Source organism: Mastomys coucha, unplaced genomic scaffold (assembly GCF_008632895.1).
Source record: "Mastomys coucha isolate ucsf_1 unplaced genomic scaffold, UCSF_Mcou_1 pScaffold15, whole genome shotgun sequence".
NCBI classification, from domain to species: Eukaryota; Metazoa; Chordata; class Mammalia; order Rodentia; family Muridae; genus Mastomys; species Mastomys coucha.
The window spans coordinates 105,849,917-105,872,609 of record NW_022196897.1 but is presented as its reverse complement, the minus strand read 5'-3'; the positions used below and the strand labels follow the sequence as shown (position 1 = coordinate 105,872,609).

The 22,693-nt window shown below is 42.6% G+C and overlaps 1 protein-coding gene and 1 long non-coding RNA gene across 4 annotated transcripts in view; one reads left to right on the top strand and one right to left on the bottom strand.

The window, feature by feature from the left end:
- The window catches only part of LOC116090772, a 9,745-nt gene extending 9,547 nt beyond the window's left edge, over nucleotides 1–198 (top strand). Inside the window, exon 4 of the long non-coding RNA XR_004118812.1 lies at nucleotides 46–198. This is a non-coding gene — a long non-coding RNA (uncharacterized LOC116090772). The remainder of the gene's footprint in view (nucleotides 1–45) is intronic.
- The window catches only part of Stard9 (StAR related lipid transfer domain containing 9), an 89,833-nt gene that overhangs the window by 38,117 nt on the left and 29,023 nt on the right, over nucleotides 1–22,693 (bottom strand). For 2 of the 3 annotated variants that reach the window (XR_004118805.1, XM_031371569.1), the window contains exons 4-14: nucleotides 19,723–19,839; nucleotides 17,863–17,895; nucleotides 17,713–17,774; nucleotides 15,850–15,962; nucleotides 12,927–12,996; nucleotides 9,231–9,303; nucleotides 4,853–4,920; nucleotides 3,048–3,145; nucleotides 2,470–2,679; nucleotides 2,218–2,315; nucleotides 595–672 (exon numbers count right to left, since the gene is read on the bottom strand). Coding sequence is in view for 2 of the 3 variants with exons in the window: in XM_031371569.1 (XP_031227429.1) it covers nucleotides 595–672; nucleotides 2,218–2,315; nucleotides 2,470–2,679; nucleotides 3,048–3,145; nucleotides 4,853–4,920; nucleotides 9,231–9,303; nucleotides 12,927–12,996; nucleotides 15,850–15,962; nucleotides 17,713–17,774; nucleotides 17,863–17,895; nucleotides 19,723–19,839 (1,020 nt within the window). In the remaining variant the exon portion in view is untranslated. The remainder of the gene's footprint in view (nucleotides 1–594; nucleotides 673–2,217; nucleotides 2,316–2,469; nucleotides 2,680–3,047; nucleotides 3,146–4,852; nucleotides 4,921–9,230; nucleotides 9,304–12,926; nucleotides 12,997–15,849; nucleotides 15,963–17,712; nucleotides 17,775–17,862; nucleotides 17,896–19,722; nucleotides 19,840–22,693) is intronic. The other variant, XM_031371570.1, reaches the window with a different exon arrangement.

Sequence of the window (22,693 nt, the reverse complement as noted above, 5' to 3'; positions counted from 1 at the left end):
GGAGGGAGAGAACAAGTTCTGATGTTTTCTTGGTATGACCTACAGGTAGATCCCAATGCATTGCACCTAAGAAGGATAAAGTATAGACAAAGCAAAGACTTCACCACTGACGGAAGAAAGAAGTCAGAGGCATTTGGTATTTGGGCTCATATGAGTACAAAGGAGGAGAAATGAAATAAATCTTTCTCTAGGACCCAATTTCAGCAAAGCAAATATCCTCTAGACAAAAGATGACACAAGGAAAGGCCATCTAGCTCATCTGAAGCCACACAGAGAAATCAGGGGGATCCTTCTGCCTTTGCTCCATCACTGTCAACTGAAAATATAAAGCACAGGGCCAGCCAGATGGCTAGGCAGGCCGAAGCTCCTTCTATTCATGCTAGGCAACCTGAGTTTTAGCCCCAGAGAGCAAGTTGGAAGGAGAGAACCACTCCTAAAAGTTGTCCTCTGACCTCTACGTACATTTATACACCCATGTTCATACAAATACACAATAATAATATAAAACTTGAAAACACAGAGTATGGCAGGCTCCAAGTATTTGAGATACAAGACCATCACTGGAATATAGAAGAGTATTAACGGCCATCATACCAGTTCAAAGTTTAGCAACATGGCTTTCAACCTCTCAATCTCTTCCCTGAGTTCTCGGATGAGCTTCACATTCGCATCCTGAAACACAGAGAACTCAGTCACCATTGGCTCATAACAGGTCCCAAAAGGCTAGGAAGTGCTCTTCTGGAGAATGGGGTTATTCTTTGGGAGTGACTTCTCAAAGTATAATCCCAGGACCTAGAGTACAATCAGCCTCATCCAAGAACTTGGGACAAATGCAAATTCCAGACCCACTCAAGGAAACAATTCTTGGGGGTTGGGGCTCAATTATGTTTAACAAACTCTTCAGGTGATTCTTTTACATATGAACTTTGAAAATCACCACATTAGAGCATGTGGGGAAGCTCACTCACAAATGCTAATCCTCCTGTTTGATGACTAAATCTGATACTTGCCTAATCACATTGCCTTTGAAAACAGCCCCTAGGTATGTCTGTCCACCAGCAGTTCACTGAATCTCCAAGAGATAAGGAACATTCGAAATGCTCACGGTTTTCTTGTGATTACTCAGCTTTCAAAACCACAAGTTCCTTACACTTCTAATTCTTCTCAAAAGAGAAGTCAACTTAAATTTATATAATAAAACCTAGACACAAATCAGTATCAATTAAAAATTAAAGCATCAAACCTAAGGTTCCAAATGACCTTTCTTTAAGTGGCAATCAAACACTAGGGACCTTAAGAGGAATGGCCTTAAAGAAACAAATGTTTAAAGGAAACTGTCATAAAAAATGATTTGCAGAGAGATCAGAGGAAGGCAGGGCACATCATTGGGAGAAAGTACATCGTTTACAGAAGGCAACTTGGGATGAAAATTGTGCCCCTTAGATTTTTGTCAACTTGACAGAAGCTAAAGTCATCTGGAAAACTGAAACCTCAACTGAGAAAATGTCTCTCAGACTGAACTGTAGGCAAGTCCATGGGGGCATTTTCTTGGTTAAATGGTTGATGGGGAGGGTCCAGCTGACTATAGACAGTGCCACTTCTGGGTAGGTGGTCTAGAGTGTATTAAAAAAAAAAATCAAGCTGAGTGAGCCATGGAGGGCAATCCAGTAAACTGAGTTACTCCAGGTTCCTGCCTCGGCTTCCCTCGATGGTGGACTGCAATCTGTATATGTGATAACCCCTTTGTGGTGTTTTGAATGAGATATCCCCCATAAATCAAGACATTTGAATCCTTGGTCACCAGCTGGTGGCTGTTTGGGGAGGATTAGGAGATAATGGCCTTGCTGGAGGAAATAAGACACTATGGGAGGGTTTTGAAGTTTTAAAGCCATTTCTAGCTAGTTCTCGCTGCCTCCTGCATGTAAGCTCTCAGCAGCTGCTCTGGACACATTCTACCTGCTTCTGTTACTCCACTATCATGGACTCTAACCCTCTGGGACCATAAGTCCCAAATAAACTCTTTCTTCTCTAAGCTGCCTTGGTTATGGTATTTTATCACAGCAACAGAAAGGTGACAGATCCAGCTTCTCATCAGTGTTTTATCACCGCAACAGAGACACTGAATATGACAGAAATAATGAGAAAAAAAAAACAAAAACAGAAAACAATAAGGAGACTTCAAACGATGTCAGACCAGGTCTTCCATGAAGGTCTTACCTCATTCACCCGTGGCTTGTTGATGATGTTTTTGGCACTGGATGCATATCTCATTGTACTCATGGTCTCACTGTAGCTGGTATGTGCAGGGGACACAGCTGAGGTAGAAGGATAAAGATGAGCAATACTCTGGGCCCCTCCCTCTTACTCACTAGTCTTGCTGTGAATGTACTCTTGAGGGATTGAGGAGCATAAGTGGTCAGTGCACTTTCTGGACACAACACCAGCTCCAAACGGAAGCATCCCACTTACTAGCAACCATGATGGTCTTGGAGTTGCCTCCAAGGCTCTCCTTCAGCAGCCAGGTCAGCACAGAGTCCCGGTATGGGATGTAAGACTGCCTCCTTGCAGGTCGTCCTCCGCTGCTGGTCCCAGACGTGGTGCTAGGAATCCCACTGTCACCCCCACTGCTGGCTGCACTACTGAGGCTCTGGCAGCTGCTGAACACTTGTGAGTTCTGGGCTTAAGAGATAAAAAACAAAAGTAGAAAAGCTAAACAAAAGTAGAATACTGAAGGTGTTATGAAGCAAATACTCTAAAAACAATGATTACAGAACATAGACTGAGTATCATACTCCTTTTCTACATATGATAGGAGGCTTTTAAGTCTAAGTTCAGACTTTGAATTATGATATGGATTATTTTAACATGATTCTAGAATGTTGGTCACTTATATGCCAAAAACAACAGGTTTTCATTCTCAAAATGTAATCTTACCCAAAAATAACTTTGTAAGCGTCTACCACATTTTGACAAAATGAAAATAGTATGAGTTCTTTTCCAAAGTCTCCCTCCCAATACCATTCACCCCAAGTCCATTACCAAAATACCTAAAGTGGAGATTACAATTCCCAGAGTCACAAGGGACTTGTTGATATTGGCGCCTTCAGTAATCCGGTCCTTACAGTAACTGGGATCAGCTCTCTCACTAAAACAGACCAATAAGAGTAAAAACAAAGCACACGAGACTCCGCAGTGCTGCTGGGCCAGTCATGTTCTAACACACCCATAGGATCAGTTTCTCTTGCGTTACTCTCGCCTGTGTCATCCTCAACACTTCTCTTTCTGGATACAAACAGAAGCAGATCCAGCATCCCACTTACTGGCAACCATGATGGTCTGGAGTTGCCTGCAAGGCTTTCCTTCAGCAGTCAAGTCTGCACAGAGTCCCAGCCAGTATGGGATGTAAGACTAGGATTGCTTCCACACAGGTCCCCTTGTAAATCTTGCTAGTGATTTTTTGCGGGGCAAGGAGGAGCTGCCAGAGCATTTTAGGCCAAACAATGCTTATCTACAGTATTGATGGTAGCAATCTTTCATAGGGAAAAACTTGCTTTAAATTCATATTTTGAAGGGGTTTTTTTTGAAGGTTTAATGATTTACTTTTTCTGTGTCATTAACTGTCATGTGTCTGAAAATTCTAACTCCCCCCCCCCTTTTTTTAAAAGACAGGTTTAAAACACAAACTGACCTGGAACTCAGAGATCAGCCTGTCTCTGCCTCGGAGGTGCTGGGATTAAAGGTAGGTAACTATTATGCCCATCTCAAAAGTAATGTTTAGAGTAATGGCAAGTAGTGAAACTCTACAAATTTGGTTAGCTGACATGCTTTCAGACAGGACTCAGCTTTGCCCACCCTCACCCCATTGCTGTCTGGGACTAAACAGTTACATAAAATTGATATTCACCTTTGCCTCACCCACATAACCGCCTTACTCTGATCTGAGGCATAAGATTTCAGTGTTTTTGTTTTGGGGTTTTTTTGGGGGGTAGGGTGGGGTTTGAGACAGGGTTTCTCTGAATAGCCCCAGCAGTCCTGGAACTCTGTAGCCAGACTAGCCTCAAACCCAGAGATCCCCCAGTCTCTAAGGTATGCTCTGGAAGTTTTAAAGGTTCCAACAGACAGTTCAGACTAAGAACCCAGGATATGGAAGAGTTTCCCAGTTCCTGACTCGCTGTAACCTTCGAGCTGGCATTCAAGAGTTCCTTCTTTTGTAATCTCAGGATGATTAAAACATTCAAACGAGGGCTGGCAAGCTTGCTCAGCGGATAAGAGCACTGACTGCTCTTCCGAAGGTCCTGAGTTCAGATCCCAGCAACCACATGGTGGCTCACAACCACCCGTAATGAGATCGGACGCCCTCTTCTGGTGCGTCTGAAGACAGCTGCAGTAAATTACCCAGAGCAAGCGGGGCCGGCAGAGGTCCTGAGTTCAACAGCAGCCACACACATGATGGCTCATGGCCATCTATACAGCTACAGTGTACTCATACAAATAAAATAAATAAAATAAATCTTAAAAAAAAAAATTCAAACGAGGCAAAACGAGGCAGTACCATGCCTATCCCGTGTAAAGTGGGCAAGCTACAGGCCACTGTTAAGAGAGCAATAATTCGGGGCTGGTGAAGATGGCTCAGCGGGTAAGAGCTGCTCTTACCCGCTGCTCTTCAGAAGGTCATGAGTTCAAATCCCAGCAACCACATGGTGGCTCATAACCACCCGTAATGAGTTCTGACGCCCTCTTCTAGTGCTGTCTGAAGAAAGCTACAGTGTACTTACATATAATAAATAAATAAAAAATAAATAAATAAAAAAAGAGAGAGAGCAATAATTCTTAGCTTTGAAATCCCAGTTACCTGCCTGCTAGGTCCACAAGATTGATCTTGCTGGCAGTCTCCGAGGGGAGGTTGTTCTGTAGGATTGCCTAAGGACAAAGCCCATTTAAAGCTATTATTCAGAATGATTTGCATTCCCCCATAGGTAAAGTCCTAACCAAGTGACTTGTTCTGAATCAGATGAACACCCACCATCTGATCAGCACGACTTTTAAAATCATCAGCACGACTTACACTGAGCAGGGCGAATCTCCAGATAGGCCTTGGCAGAGTTTTGGGGGGACACTAGGGATGTTAGTCCAACTCATCAAGCAAGCCAATTGGGGGGGCTCTGACTTTCACCAGCAAAGAATCACAGAAAGTATGATAACCTTTGCTCAGCTCTGTTATTCTGTCAGTCACAGCATGCTAACTATCTATGGCAAGAATTTAACAAGTTCCATTCAGGAGCACTTAGCCACCTCTAACAAACTGGTCCTATGTTTTCTCTTCCCCTAAATCAATATGGGTTGGTTTTATAATTTTGTGGTAGTTGTTGTTTCCAGACAGGGTTTCCCTGGCTGGCCTGGAACTTACTCTGTAGATCAGTTTGGCTTTGAACTCAGGAGATTTGCCTCCTGAATGCTGGATTAAAGGCGTTTACCACCATGCCTGGCTTGTTTTGCAATCTTCTGAAAGACTTATTTTAGTTTGAAATTGTGTGTGTGTGTGTGTGTGTGTGTGTGTGTGTGTGTGTATTTGTCTCCATGTGGGTGCATGCATGTGAGTATAGGTACCCGAGGGGTCTGGACAATGTCAGATTCCCCTGCACCTCGAGATCCAGGAGGTTGTGAGCGGCCTGAGCTTGGGGCTGGCAACAGAATCCGATCCTTTGCACACTCTTCACTGCTGAAGCCATCTTTCCAGACTATAAAAGTTCAGTGCTGTGCCTTTCATCATCAAAATTAACTTTTAGAACATTTCCAATGACCCCCAATTTCTTCCAACTGTGTTTGCAATCAATCTCTGCTCCCATCTCCAGCTCAAGTAATCACTAGTCAATGCTTTATATAAATCTGCCTTTTGGGATATTTCATAAAACTAGAATCATACAATATTGGGCTTCTTTTGGCTGGGCATAATTTTGAGACTCAAATATGCTGAAGCATTGTCTTAGAGTCTTATCACTGTGAAGTGACACCATGACCAAGGAAATCGTTTAACTGGGGCTAGTTTATATTTCAATGGTTTAGTCTATTATCATCACGGTGGGAAGCATGGCAGCATACAGGCAAACATGGTGCTGGAAAAGGAGCTGAGAGTTCTGTATCTTTATTCATAGGCAGCAGAGGGGGACTGTGCCACACTGGGCTCAGCTTGAGCATAGGAGATCTCAAAGCACGCCCCCACAATGACACACTTCTTTTTTTCTTTCTTTCTTTCTTTTTTTTTTTTTTTTTTTTTTTTTTTTTTTTGTTTTTGACACACTTCTAACAAGGCCACATCTCCTGATAGTGCCACTCCCTATATAGGGCCAACCATTCAAACAAATGAGTGTATTCAAACTACCACAAGCATGTGTCAGTCAGTTTGTGTTTACTCAGTATTCCATTGTATAGATTTATATGTCATGGTTATCTATTATTTACTTCTCAAAAGACATTGGGCATTTGTAGTTTTGACAGTTACAAATAAAGCTGCTATAAATATTTGTATATAGGTCTTTTATGGATATGTTTTCTGGTCTGTTGGTTAGATACTCTAATAGCTATTCCTGGTTGTCACCTTGACTATATCTGGAATGAACTACAATCCAGAATTGGAGGGCTCACCTGTGATCCAGACCTTGAGGCTGGAAGACACAAGTTTCTGACCTGGATCTTGGCATAGAGATCTTGAGGCATAGTAGCCATGAAAAGCTTAGGCCCAGCCAAGGTATACATGCCTTCAATCCCAGGAGACTAAGGCAAGAAGATCTCTGAGTTCAAGGTCAATCTACAGAGCAAGTTTCAGGAAGATAGTCACCCACCGTGACACACCTACTCCAACAGGGCCACACCCTCTAGTATACTCTAGACTTGTTTTGTAATCTTTTGAAAGACTTTGTTTAGTTTTTTAATAACTAAATAGAGGCCAACCCTCTAGATCTTCCTGGGCCAAGCATATACAAACATCACAGATACCTAGGAGGAAAAGTTGCCTGGATCATATGATTAGGTTATTATCTAACTTTTAAAGAAACCGCTGGTCCTTTCTAAAATTGTGCCATTTTATACATGTACAGGATTACAGAACACTAGCCTTGTCAATATATAATGTAAAAACTCTTTAAAATTTTATCCATGGTAATCATGCAATGGTGGCACTTGCCTTTAATCCCAGCACACAATAGGCAAAAGCAGAGGCAGGCAGATCTCTAAATTCAAGGTCAGCCTGGTCTACAGAGTGAGTTTCAGGACTCACTTTTACAGAGATCTGCCTGTCTCTCCCTCCTAAATGCTGGATTAAAGGCGTGTGCCAACATGCCTGGTGGCCTTGAACTTGACTGATTTTGAATTCCTGATCTTCCTGTTTGCACCTCCCAAATACTTCCATGTTTTCATTCAATAAGACTTCTAGTCTCTGCTGATGTCAGCATGTCAGCAGGGAAATGCATTAAAGGTTCAGGATACTTCAGTATTCATTAGCCATAGAGCCCATTTGTGCTTCCTCTATAAATACGTACAGGCTCAGTCAAATCAGGACTGCGTGGGTGGCTCTGATCTAATTAGCCTTTTTTTAAAAAGATTTTTTTTTTATTTTTAAATTTGTTTGGAGGGAGTGCTAGCAACTGTTGTAAACTGGGCTCAACCCAGAGAACACAGATTGACAATAGTTCATTGTAATAACATGAGGTTTATTGATCCACATACATGGGGTTGCCCACTCTCACGGGGTGAGGGGGGGTCAATCCCGAATTCAGAAAGCACACAGCTTTTATACCTTACAGATGGCAGATTCCAGTAACAGGTTAGATGGTCCACTTTGATTGGTGGAACACAGGACAAAGGATCTCTTCAGGCATTGGTTGGCTTGCTCAGGGGGCTCTTCTTGGCTTAGTCAGCCAACTTACCTATCAAGCTCTGCACCTGGCCTTGAAAAGTCTCTGGGAAGGGGCTGAGTAACTAGGTGGTAGGAGGATTGTCATCACGAAGGTCAGGGTGACAGTTTGTGGTCTTTTTCGAAATTCACCAGAAGAGGGGTTGGGGGGTTCTTTCAAGAATTGCTAATCTTGTTTTCATGGATCTTAACGTCATTGCAACCACCAGTTATTTTTGTTTTGGCATTACTTAGCTTAGAATGGCCTGGTTATTCTGTCTCAACATTCTGACCACCAGAACTTTGTTTTTTACAACATGTCCTTGGGTACGATGGCACACAGCTTCTCAGTGTTTGAAGCTGCTGCTTACAGGAACTGGAATATGGCTCTCTTATTCTACTGTGAAACTTTATTTCTACACTCCCAGAACTCCGTTTTTCAGAGTTCTTTATTACTTCACAACCAAGGCGGAAGCTGGATCCCCTGAAGTTACGTGTGGTTATGATCTGTCTGGCATGAATGATGGGCTCTGGGCTCTGCTCTCTGGGACAGCAGTACAGACTTTTAACCACTAAGCCATCTCTCCAGCTCCACAGGTCCAATTAGCCTCTGCTGTATATGTACATGGCTTCGAATGCCCACAATACCACGGTATTATTAAACCTACCATATCTGTATCACCTCTCAGAATTCCCTGTTAATTCCCCAGTCTGGCAGTTCATGACTTACCTGAAAGGATCCACATCTAAAGCTAAGGTGGTCACTGATCTGCTTGTTCCTGGCTCCCGCAAGGTTCTCATTATAACTAGCCACACAAAATCAAGTGAGCCACTCTGAAGGCAGCAGTGGCCATTGCTCATCTTCAAGCCTTAACTTGTAATGAACTTCCTCACTAGAGCAGCTAGAGATGAGAGTGGGCATGGGGGAAGCCATGTCATGAATACCATGGATCTGTGCATCCTGCACATCCTGGGGCACGTACTTTGCACTATGCCTCTAGTCTCTCAGTACTCAGAAATAGTTTTTGCCTTTGGAACTTGTGCCTGTCAGTCTTCTCACTCCATCATATTGGAAGTGAACTTTATACTTTTTTTCATTTTAATATACGCTTTCATTGCAACCTTGACTTTCATTTTAGACGAGCCCATGCTGACCTAATAAGTGTGGAAGTATTCTGAGCTGTTCTGAGCAAAAGATAAGCAGACGCTATTAAAGAAGAAAATTGTATTAGAGCATATGTAAATATAAAGGTAGGAGGAGAACAAAGCGAAAGGTATGCAAGAAAGTAATCACAAGACACAAGAAGAGAAAGAAAGTCTCCAGTAAGGAGGAGCAACGGACCTGTGTGTAGTGGATAGTGAAGATGGCATGGGATCTGCTGCTGGCCTCGTGAACATGGGTGGCTGCTGTGATCCTGTGGACACAAGGCAAAACAGTTAATGCAAGGACCATGTAAGTAAGCATGGTGGGACCTCTGAGTTTAGTGAGTGAAGGGACCTGCTGCCAGGCCTGACAACCTGCGTTCAATCCCCAGCAATCACGTGGCAGCTCACAACCGTCTGTAACTCCAGCTCCAGGGATCTGACATCTGCTTCTGGCCTTTGTGGGCACAGCACACATGTGGTACACATACATTCAGGCAAGACAACCATACATATAAAATAAAATTTTAAAAAAGTAGTCCAAAGGTGGCAGAAGCAACCCTGAAGGGGCTGTTATCTGACAATAACAGGGAGAGTGGTTCCATACCAGCTAACACTAAAACAGTTTTGAAATTCTAAAAAGAAAATCAAGTGTAAAATGAGAATACTTGGGTGTTATCAATCTGGAACAATATCCCAAAGATAGGCCTTTTTTTTTTTTAAAAGATTTATTTATTTATTATATGTAAATACACTGTATCTGTCTTTAGATGCACCAGAAGAGGGCATCAGATCTCATTTCGGGTGGTTGTGAGCCACCATGTGGTTGCTGGGATTTGAACTCATGACCTTCAGAAGAGCAGTCAGTGCTCTTCCCCGCTGAGCCATCTCACCAGCCCCAAGATAGGCCTTTTTAAATGAAAACAGTGACTTATATTGGTAATGATGATCCACACCTGAAATCCCAGCACCTGAAAGAGGAGCACAGCAGGACTGAGTCTGAGGCCAGCTTTCACAGACCCTGTATCATTCAGAAACAAGGCCAGGGAGAGGACTCAGTGAGTAAAGTGAGCTTAGACCCTCAGCACTGACATAAAAAGCTAGGCATGGTGGCACAGGTCTGTAACCCCAATGCTAGGAGGTAGAGGCAGGAAGATCTCAGAGGGCTTGCTAAGCAGCTGGTCTAGCCAATCAGTGAGCTCCAAATTCAGTAAGAGACCCTGCCTCCAAAGTAAGGTGAAGGCAATAGAGAAAGACACTTGACATTGAGTCTATATATACACATACACAAGTAAGTAAATAAATATTTAAAAAAAACAACAGCACACATATAAAGAAACACAAGTGTGGGTAGTACGTACACTGCTGAAGCCTCACAGACAGCTAAGCTATAAAGCAGAGGATTCATCTAACAGTGTCAGAAAGCCTTTGGAACTAGGATCTTGAATTCCGCTGAAGCCATGTTTAAATGTGGCGCTCACGGCAGATCTTAGAAATCCATCCCAGTGTTAATCCCTAAAGCCACTAAATCTCTCCTTATCTAAATCCAGGGCAACGATTCTTCTGGTTAAAACTATGTCAGACCATTTCACAGACTTCTCTAAGGATCTAGAAAACAGAAAAGGCTACAAATCTAGATGTTCCTATAACTCAAGGAAGCAGAGGATTACATGAATTTCACTCTTGAGGCAGGGTTTCTCTGTGGAGCCCTGGCTGTCCTGGAACTCAATCTGTAGACCAGGCTGGCCTCGAACTCAGAAATCTGCCTGCCTCTGCGTCCCAAGTGCTGGGATTAAAGGCGTGGGCCACCACTGCCCAGCGAATCTCACTCTTATATTTATTTCATTTGTTTGCTTGTTGGCACTTGGGAGTAAACCTAGGGCTCATGCTAGGCAACCATTCTACCACTGAGTCACATTCCAGTTCCTATCCCCTCACGTAGCCCACGTTGGCCTCAAGTATGTAGCTGAGATGGGCTTTGACCTTCTGTCCTTACTTCTATCTCTGAATGTTGGAATTACAGCTGTGCATCATCACATCTGGTTTCCACAGTGCTGGGCTCATACTGAACTATACCCCAGCTCCTCACACTCCTTTTTATTTATCTTTTCAAAAAAATTTTTAGATTTTTTTATTGTACATGTATGAATATATATGTATATATGTGCACCATTAATATATATACTTGGTGCCTGAAAAGGTCAAAAGAGGCTTCATGTGCCTGGAAGTGGAGGTACAGACTGCTGTGAGCCTTCACTGTGTGCTGAAAATTGAACCTTGGTCCTCAAACATACAGCCTAGGCAAGTCTCAAACAGACTCACCCTGCCTCAGCCTCTCCCACTGCTGGCATTACAGGCAGGCATCATCGTGCCCCCTGCCTCTTAACTTTTGTTGTTTTTTGTTTTGTTTTTTTTGAGACAAGGACTCTTTTTTTTTTTTTTCTTTTTCTTCCCTGGAGCTGGGGACCAAACTCAATTGCTCTACTACTGAATTAAGTCTCCAATCTCTAAGGTATCTCTGTGTAGCCTTGGCTGCCCCGGAACTTGCTATGTAGACCAGGCTGACCTCAAATTTACAAAGGTCCACTTGGTATGTACCATCACACCCAGCTTGAATCATAATTCTTTTTTTTCCCTTTTTCTTTCTTTTTTTTTATTAGATATTTTCTTTATTTACATTTCAAATGGTATCCCCTTTCCTGGTTTCCCCTCCAAAAACACCCTGTACCCTCCCTTTCCTCTTGCTCACAAACACACCCACTCCCACTTCCTGGACCTGGCATTCCCCTACACTGGGGCATCGAGCCTTCACAGGACCAAGGGCCTCTCCTCCCATAGATGACCAACAAGGCCATCCTCTGCTACATATGCAGCTGGAGCTTAAATCATAATTCTTTTTTTTAAAGGTTTATTTATTTATTATATATAAGTACACTGTAGCTGTTTTCAGACACACCAGAAGAGGACTTCAGATCTCATTAAGGATGGTTGTAAGCCACCATGTGTTTGCTTGGATTTGAACTTAGGACCTTCAGAAGAGTAGTCAGTGCTCATAACGGCTGAGCCATTTCTCCAGCCTGAATCATAATTCTTTTTTTTTTATATATATATGGTTTTTCGAGACAGGGTTTCTCTGTGCAGCTCTGGCTGTCCTGGAACTCACTCTGTAGACCAGGCTGGCCTCGAACTCAGAAATCCACCTGCTTCTGCCTCCCAAGTGCTGGGATTAAAAGCGTGTGCCACCACTGCCCAGCCTGAATCATAATTCCTAATAATTCGAGAGCTCAGCTTATCCTGAAGACCAGGCAAAAGTTCTCTTGAGAAAGTTCCATGAAATTCTGGGACTAGAATGTTAAATTTAAGTTTTTTCCTTTGTTTATTTAGTTAAAGGGCCTAGTATTAACAGGATAAATATAAGACTATGAATATTTCCTCCCAGGGAAAACAGCTTCCCCCTAGGCCTTGACTAGTAATATTTTAAGTCCTCACAGTAGCTGAAAACATGGAATGTTATCACACCACACAGGAGCTTTAGGGGCATGGAAGTTACTCTCTTACAAAGTTCACTTGCCTAAACCTCACAAGAACGGAAAACTCTAGGAAAAATGGTTTTATGAGTCATTTTATCCTATATTCATCTTTGCCAAGCTGAGAAGACAGTACTACTCAATACTATTATATCCAGAACAAACTTCATTTCCTTTGTTGTGCTAAGAGCAGTGACTTAGCCACGTTCTTGATCTGAGAAGACCTGGTTGTACACTGCAGAGAAGTTCAGAGACATCACTGCATAGGTGGCCCCCACACTCTCCTTTGTCCATGCTCTCCAAAGGACAGGGGAACACAGGATGGCAAAAACAGGCTGCAGAAACACCCCACCCAACAAACATTTTACCTGTTTGCTATCCCCTCCTCCAGGAGCTGGATAACTTGCTGATAGTTGGTAACAACATGCTGAGACAGACCTTGAAGAGGGAGAAAATAAATCACATGAAATTTCTGTTAAACTAACTTTTGTAGGCTTCTGTCATGCTTCTTCCCACACTTATCTATTATTTCCTATAGAGTTTAAATGCAGGCCCACCACACTGTGCATGTGCAGTCACAAGACAATTTACAGGAGTCGCTTTTCTCCCTCTACCAGATAGGATCCAGGAGTGAACTCAGGTCATCAGGTTTGACCGCAAAAACCTCTAGACCCAATGAGCCATCTTGCCATCTCTAATTATTTTTTAATTTTTTAATTTACTTATCATTCTTATATCACTTGCTAAGCTAGAATGGGGAATCCTGACTAATAAGATTACTCAGATAAAAAAATTAATAAATATGTATTGAAATCTCTTGTCAAGTGACCCAACACACAAAGATTATAGTTTAGAATTATGCAGTGGCCATGCTTACAACAACATCTTCCTTACAGCTTTACTACAGAAGTCATAAGAAATCCTGTCCTCTTCTTATATTATTGCTGGGCCTCGCAAAACTCCTGATAGGAAGGTGGTATTTTCCCCACAAGGTGGCAGACTCAGTTTAGCATACAAAATACATAGTAAATATGTTTCTCTTCTTTCACAGTTTACGACATAAAATTGCATTATATGACACAGTATAGACGAACTCGACAGAAACAGGAGACAGACAAACATGCTGGGCAGATCGGAGCAGCGGTCAGGGTGGGCTCTGTGGGTGAAGAAAGGCTAGGACAAGCCATTACAGAATGTGAAGGCTTCAGACAGGTGGAAGTGAGCCTATGGACACAAAGAAAATCCTTATGGCAAAGCCACCTACAGCATTTACCAGTGCTAGAGAACCTATGCTGAGTATCAGAGCCCTGGGGACAAGACAGTGCCAGAGGTCTGCTGCTAAACAAATGTATAGCAAAAACTGACAAATTTAAATAGTGACTAAACTGCAGGTGAGTAGCTGCAAGCAATTTCCTGACCAATGTTCCAGGAATCAAGGGACAAGCACACCCAAATTGCCCACCCCTTCAATATTTTTTTGCCTTTGTTTTTTTGTTGGTTTAAGATATATTTATTTAAATGACATACTCCAGAAGAGGACATCAGATCTTGTTACAGATGGTTGTGAACCATCATGTGGTTGCTGGGATTTGAACTCAGGACCTTTGGAAGAGCAGTCGGTCCAGAGTTCCAAGAAAGTCACTAAGCACTATCCTTCTATTTTGGCTGACTGTTCTTGCTGAGGTGTGGTTTTTGTTTGTTTGCTTGCTTGCTTGCTTGTTTGTTTTTCTGTGCTTAAAAACCCTACCTTGACAGCTGGAGAGATGGTTTAGAGACTAAGAGCACTGGCTACTCCTCCAGATGCCCTGAGTTCAATTCCCAGCAACAACATGGCAGTTCACATACATGTAGACAAAGCACTACATATATAATAATTAAATCTTTTTTTAAAAAAGGCCCACTCTGAGAAAGGTTCAGGACTGTACTTGGGTTCTGAATACCTAGTGCAATTGTCTGCTGGCTAATAAAGGCTTTCTATTGCTTGAACCTATTGTCCAAGTGTTTTTTTCTGGTTACACCCCACAACAAAAGGGTATAACATTACTCCTTAAAGGAGCACAATTGTTCCTCCTAAATTGCTGAACCCAGGCTAATAAAGTAAAAGAGAGATGGTACCCAACTCCAGTGTCAGTGCTTGACTCTACTTGTCTTCCCAGGACTGGCTCCTATGAGCCTTTCAGGCTTAACATCAATTGTTACCTGTCAGATCTGCCAAAAGAGCTTCTCTCGGCCACACACAGAGGTTCAGTTGCCTGCATGTTCCAAGAATCTTTTTTTTTTTAAAGGCTTATTTATTTGTTACTTATATAAGTACACTGTTGCTGTCTTCCGACACACCAGAAGAGGGCATCGGATCCCATTACAGATGGTTGTGAGCTACTACCATGAGGTTTTTGGGATTTGAACTCAGGACCTCTGGAAGAGCAGTCAGTGCTCTTAACCGCTGAGCCAGCTCTCCATCCCTGAATCTTTTTTTTTTATTTTAAGTTTATTCTTTCTGGTCTTTTAATACATCATTTCTTGGGCTGGTGAGATGGCTCAGTGGGTAAGAGCACCGACTGCTCTTCCGAAGGTCCTGAGTTCAAATCCCAGCAACCACATGGTGGCTTATAACCACCCATAATGAGATCTGATGGCCTCTTCTGGTGCCTCTGAAGACAGCTACAGTGTACTTATTTATAATAATAAATAAATCTTTAAAAAAATTTTTAAAAAAATATATCATTTCTCTGTGTAGCCCTGGCTGTCCTGGAACTCTCTCTTTAGATTGGCTGACTTCGAACTCACAAAAATCGACCTTCTGGGATTACAGGGGTCTTTCCTCCACCTCTACTACCTCTTCTTCCTCTCCCTCCTCCTTCTCCTCCTTCTCTTTTTGGTGTCTTGAGACAACAAAAACTCTGGCTCTCTCGGCTGTCCTGGAACTTGCTCTGTAGAATAGACTGGCTTCAAACTCAGAAATTCACCTGCCTCTGCCTCCCAAGTCCTGAGGCTAAAGGTGTGTACCACCACCACCCAGCTTCAGAGGTCTTTTCAATCACTGTATCTAGCTACTTTATAAACCTTCATCACAACATGTAGTTGTTAGTCTTATGACACTTCCACCAGAATTTAAGCTTGTCTGTGAAGGCAGGGCCATGTCATGTCAGCGTATCAGCATACATCCAAAGTCCAGCACAGTAGCCAGCGCACAGAAAGCCATCACTACAGGTGCTGAGAAAGTTATCAAATATTAGGAAAACGTCCTACACCTCCAGTGGCTCTCCAGTTCTCAAGATCACAGAAGCTCACCTTGGACATAGGGCCCCATCTCTGGGTGCTCCCTGACCTTTAAGGTATAGGACTTATTTTCATTGGATTTCTTCAAAAGATCTCTCACCCGTTCATTGTAGATTTCTAGGAAACTAAAGACATAGAAAAAGACAAGACAATTACATTCTGAAGAAAAAGGAAAAACACTAAATTGAGAACCAAAAGGTTCTGGTTTCCTGTTCTGGCTTTGATAACCTTAAGACTTCAACCAAGCCAGGTTGAAGCCAGACACCCTTAAGTGTCTTTTTCCATCTGCACAGCAAGGTTTAGACCACTGGCTACCATTATATCCCAGTCTATAACCTCAGTGCCAATTTTAGATTAGCTTTCAATGAATGACTTTCAAATGTGATCCTTCTTTTATTCTGGTTTCTGTCTGTTCTCTAATATGTATGGGGGAGGTGCACATACAAGTGCTGGTGCCCTTAGAGGCCAGAAGGAGTCTGATCCCCTGGATTATATTTACAGGCAGTTATGAACCATCAGACACGAATGCTGGAAATAAAAGCAGTATATGTACTTGTGGTAATTTGAACAAGAAATGTCCCCCATAGTCTCAGGCATTTAAATGCTTGGTCCCTAGCTCACCAACCTCGTACTATTTGGGGGAGGGGTGGCTAGTTGTGGTGCTTTGAATGAGAATGGTTCCAATACACCATAAGCTCATAAACTTGAATGCTTCATCTCAAAGACCACTACTAAGCCAACAGAGGAAATTAAACGTGAAGGTCCCATCCCTGGCCCTGCTGTAAGCTGGACAGCTCTGATCTGTTTTACACATCAAAACTGTGAACAAGATGTTATACTTTCTAGAAATCTATTTCATTTTTGACTAAACCAATAATGATTACATACATATAACAGGCAGAGAAGAGAGGAGGTAAAAAAGGAAGGAGAATACAGGGTTTAACAAAAAACTAGTAAAGCCAGGCAGTAGTGGTGCACACCTTGAATCCCAGTACTCAGAAGGCAGAGGTGTGTTGATCTCTATGAATTTGAGGCTAGCCTGGTTTACGGAGCCAGTTATAGGACAGTTGGGGCTATAAAGAGAAACCCTGTCTCAGAAAAGAAAGGAAAAAAAAGAAAGGAAAGAAGGTAGGAAGGAGGGAGGGAGGAAGGGAGGGAGGGAGGGAGGAAAAAAAACCAACAAAAAAAAGAGGGCTGGAGAGATGCACTGACTGCTCTTTCAGAGGTCCTGAATTCAATTCCCAGCAACCACATGGTGACTCACAACCATCTATAATGGATCCGATGCCTTCTTCTGGTGTGTCTGAAGATAGCTACAGTATACTCATACAAATAAAATTATTTAAAAAAATGAAAAAGAAAAAGAAGAAAAAGGAAAGAAAGAAAAAAGAAAAGAAAACCTGGTAATCATGTATCAATATTTTTCTCACTGCAGCTTGGTAAAACTTTATTTTGTCAGGCAATGGAGGATCATGCTTACAACCACAACACTTGGGAGGATAAAACAACAGGATAAAGAATCCGAGGTCAGCCTAAGTTACATAGCATGATGCTGTCCGACAAAAATATCTTGGATCTAGCATTAGTCTGGGAAGGTGGTCTGAAATCTACAGAATGAGCCAATAAGAGTTAGGGGGAATCCCAAAAGCAAGAATGAGACTACAGGCAGTGAGGGAGAACAGAGGCACTGAAGGAACCTAATGGGCTAGTCCGAGACAACGCAAAGGCTTAAGTATGTTCCCCATTTCCTATACTGCATGATGTGTCCTCTGCAGATTTTCTCCATCTCTCTGATGACTCTAAGTGAAAGGAGCTGGAAATGTGGAATCTGGAGTGGAAATGGGACATCTAGGGGTCTGGAGCTCGAGCTCTTACCTTACTTTTATGCTACGGGAATACGGCAGCGAGGCACAGTCATCCTCCCTGATGAAGAGACCCTGCACAAACCAGAGGGTTAGGTTTTCCTGAAGGAAGCTGACATAGGAAACCCATTGTGGGAGTACATGACCAAAAGAGAATCTATACCTCACATATCCTCGGAGTCAGCCCAACAGAGGCCTGGTGACAAGAAAAAGAAAGCATTACTTTTACTCAGGGCACTGCCCACATGCCCTCCTCTTACCACAGAGCACCTGGAAACCTGGAGTCCCTGAGCACACAGGATGAGTGGGTGTGTTAGCTAGCCTCTATAGAAGTATATAGAAGACTACAGGCTGGCACTTTCAGGAGACACTGACAAAAGGAACATACAGATGAGGGGCAGATTATCACCATAAGACAAATAAGAGAAACAGGCAAACCTAGACATGTGCTTTCCTGCAGTGAACTTTATCATGCTTGGATACATTCACACTACTAATGTGGTCTCCTCTACATCCCTACTGCTATCCCTACACATAGGACACATGAATGAACACCCTCTGCAAAACTGTGCAGAAATTCAAAGAAGCTGTTATTTTATTTACTCTACCTCATATCCAAGAGTTTAAGGTTTTATTCCCCTTGGTTCAATGGGCAATTTCTTCTGCTTTTTTTTTTTCTCCCTTTGGTTTTTCGAGACAGGGTTTCTCTGTGTAGCCCTGGCTGTCCTGGAACTCACTCACTCACTCTGTAGACCAGGCTGGCCTCGAACTAGAAATCCACCTGCCTCGAACTAGAAATCCACCTGCCTCTGCCTCCCAAGTGCTGGGATTAAAGGCATGTGCCACTACTTCCCAGTGGCAGTTTCTTCTTTTAATTTCAAATATCTGAAACCACACTACTCATGGCAAAGGAAACAATGAGGAAACACTTCCCAGAGAAGTGGATATTTCATACTGTCCCTATGCAACGTTATCTGTCAACCACTGCCCGAGTCATCTCATTAGCATACTTCTAAATCTAATACCAAGGGTAGCCTTCTTTTTTTTTTTCTAAAGATTTATTTATATTATAAATAAGTACACTGTAGCTGTCTTCAGACACACCAGAAGAGGGCGTCAGATTTCATTACGGGTGGTTGCAAGACACCATGTGGTTGCTGGGATTTGAACTCACAACCTTCCGAAGAGCAGTTGGTGCTCTTACCCGCTGAGCCATCTCACCAGCCCCAAGGGTAGTCTTTTTTGTTTGTTTGTTTTTCAAGACAGGATTTCTCTGTGTAACAGAGTCCTGGCTATCCTGGACTTGTTTTGTAGACCAAGCTGGTCTTGAACTCACAGAGATCCTCCTGCCTCTGCTGGGATCAAAGGTATGCACCACCACACCTAGCTAGCATTAGAAAGGGTATTATTAAGAAATACTATCCTTTTAACTTTATTTTTGAAGCTGCTATTTGTTTTGAGACAGAGTCTTAGTGCACATCCCTGGCTGGCTGGGAACTCACAGAGATTGATTTATCTGCTTCTATTCCCAAATGCATGCACTACCACACCTAGAATTATCCCCTTAATTCTCGGTGATTAAAAAACAACTTGCACTACACTCTATATACTTTTAAAAGTTCCCAGCTTGCTTTAATACTTTTAAACTTGGACACAGCAGTCTCATCTTTGTATAGCACTGAGATTTAGCCCAGAGCAATCCCCAAAGAATTAAGCTTCAAGTGATGAACCTGGAAATGATATGCATCTCCAGCAGGACCAATAAGGACTTTTGTCAAAGAGAACCATGAAATTCTGGCTTTTCAAGGTTTCACAAAAAGAAGCTAATTATACAAAGTTGACCACTCAGTTAAAGTGGTAAAGTCCCATTGTTAATAGAGAAGAGGGTCATTAATCTCACTAATGTTGACCATGAAGGTCACATTACATATCACAGTGGTCAGGACAATGCAAGAATCAGATTTTTTTTTTTTTTTTTTTTTTGTGGCATTAGAAGATAGTTCACTTCAGTGCCAGTACTCACTGGAGTTCCCAGCATGGTGTATGTCTTCCCAGAGCCCGTCTGCCCATAGGCAAAGAGACATATGTTGTAGCCTTTGGCTGCTCCAGACAGTACTTCAGTCCCCAAGTCCTGGAACACCTGTAACAACAAAAACAGAGTTTGTCATTGGCCCGTCTTCCTGGAGCACATTTAGAAATATTTTTAATCTAAAAAAATATAAGATATTGAATCTAAACTCAATCATCTCATAAGAATCAATTCAACTTCAGAAAAAAGGTTGTAAGGGAAAATTCAGTGAGTCAAATGCTCGAATATTTTTAAGTACCTATATTAGCCTTTTTTTTTAATGGTTTTTCAAGACAGGGTTTCTCTGTATAGCCTTGGCTGTCCTGGAGCTCACTCTGTAGACCAGGCTGGCCTGGAACTCAGAAATCCGCCTGTCTCTGCCTCCCAAATGCTGGGATTAAAGGCATGAGCCACCACTGCCTGGCAAAATAAATCTTTTTAAAAACTACTAAGAAATATGAACTTTTAAAAAAAATGTAGGGGGCTGGCGATATGGCTCAGTGGGTAAGAGCACTGACTGCTCTTCTGAAGGTCCTGAGTTCTGATTCCAGCAACCACATGGTGGCTCACAACCACCCGTAATGAGATCGGACGCTCTCTTCTGGTGCATCTGAAGACAGTCATGAGCGAGCTGGGCCAGAGCGAACAGGACTGGCAGAGGTCCTAAGTTCAGTTCCCAGCAGCCACACACATGATGGCTCATGGCCATCTGTACAGCTACAGTGTACTCATACACATAAAATAAATAAAATAAATCTTTAAAAAAAACACTTTAAAATCTTAAATATATATATATGGCAGAGGCAGGCTGATTTCTGAGTTCAAGGCCAGCCTGGTCTACAGAGTGAGTTCCAGGACAGCCAGGGCTACACAGAGAAACCCTGTCTCGAAAAAATCAAAAAAAAAAAAAAAAAAAAAAAAAAAAAGATTTATTTTATTTTTAATTATTTCTGTGTATGTGCATATAGAGTATTGCACACAAATGTGAGTATCTGCTGATACCAGAAGAGGACATCAGATTCCATGGGACTGAAGTTACAGAGTTACAGACAGTTGTGAGCTATCTGGGTACTAGGAACTGAAAGAACCGTGAGTATTCTTAAGGGACTAAGCTATATCTCAGCCCCAGTGTTCCACAGTCTAACAAAAATAATCTAAGGCAGAACAAAGATAAAAAAAATCAAAAACATACTTTCCCTCATACACAAAGAAATGGAATGATGATATTGAAACTCTGCCCAGAAAGGTAAATTCAAGGCCTGAAGACCCCACAGGACCAGTTTAGCTAGCAAGTTAAGGAAAGTTGTCCCTGAGACAGTCTTCTGACTGCCCCTGAGAGCTGGCAGGTTCTGTTAGACAATCACTTCAGTTGAGATCAGGTTTTACAACACATTCAGAAATCTCCAGAAGTCCTCATGTGGAAACTGGACTTTAAGTTCCTAGGTTTCGAGAAACCTCAAGTGAACTCTGCTAGGCAGCACCCAAACACTGCTGGCCACTGGTGTTGGTCTTAGTGGAAAGCAGAACCTCAGCATCCTCTTCACTTGCTGGCTGCTGGGACAGTGAAACCTGAGAGGAGGCTACCAACCAGGAAGAGTTTCCAAAGAAAGACAAAAGCAGGCAGCAGTTGACAAACTCCCCCACAGGGGGAAGCAGAGAGGCAGAAGAGTGGCAGATGGTGCTGTGCTGTGATGGATCCCTGATGCCTAGCGGGTACCACTGTGTTCCTGATCTTTTTTTTTTTTTTTTCCTAACTTCCCTTTCAATTCTGACTCATCTGCTAGGGTTACAAATTGTAGTGCTTCAAAGCAGGGTGGTCCTGGGCAAGTTTTGTAAGCTTCAGTTTCTCTAGCTGTAAGATGGATATGTGTATCAGTATCACACAGACTGCTGTGGAGACCGATGTCACACACGAAACTAGGGACAACCAGAAATAGACAGGAGCTAAGTCAGGCTCTGTATTTTAGCAGCTGCACTTACGCTTCTTGGCAGAGAACTGTTGGTTTTTGTTTGCTTTTAAATGCTTCCATTATCTGGGCAAAAGGCCAGAGGAACCCAGCGTGCAGTAAAAGACTTGAGCTCCCATGATCTCTCTTGAAGTTCTCTCTAGTCACACTAACTCCATGTTAGCAAAGTTAAAGATAGGGTGAGGTCTTGTTTGGCTCCTAAAGTCAGAGCAGGTGAAACTCTTGAGTGTGAAGTAGTATATTTTGCTGCATTAGACTAATGAGTTAACTACCATCCACTAATTATTTGGAAAATCTTCCACAAAACAATTTCCTAGGGAAAGAGCTGAGAAGAGAGGTGGAGAAAGCAAAGAACCATATTTAATATAAATATTTTTTTCCTGCCCACAGTTTATGATCAGCTGAGCAAAGTAGCGAGTGAAAAACAAACAAAAATTTGTTTGTCCATATTTTTCCCATTAATTAATTTACTTATTCATTTTATATCCTGATTGAAGCCCCCGCTCCTGGTCCCCCCTTTACCGAGCCCCTACCCCCACCCCATCCTCTTCTCCTCTGAGAAAGGGGGGCCTCCCTTGCGTATCACCCTACCCTGGCACACCAAGTCACTACAGGACTAAGTGCATCCTCTCCTAATGAAGCCAGACGAGGAGGCCCAGTTGAGGAATTGGTCTACAGGCAGGCAACAGAGCTCCAGTTGTTGGAGGACCCCCATGAAGACCAAGCTGGACATCTGCTACGTATGTGTGGTGGGTCTAGGTCCTCTTTGTTTATATACTTATCCAAATGCAAATAACTGCCTAAATGTTTTCTGAAAGTTTCTTTGAAGAAAGCACTTTGCCTAATGATAAAAGATGTCAACTGGCATCTGGGCTCTAGGCAAAAATGGTAAGAGACTGTTAAGATACAGCTGTTAGACTTAGCATATCCAATCCTGGAAAACCCACAACCTTAGGAAG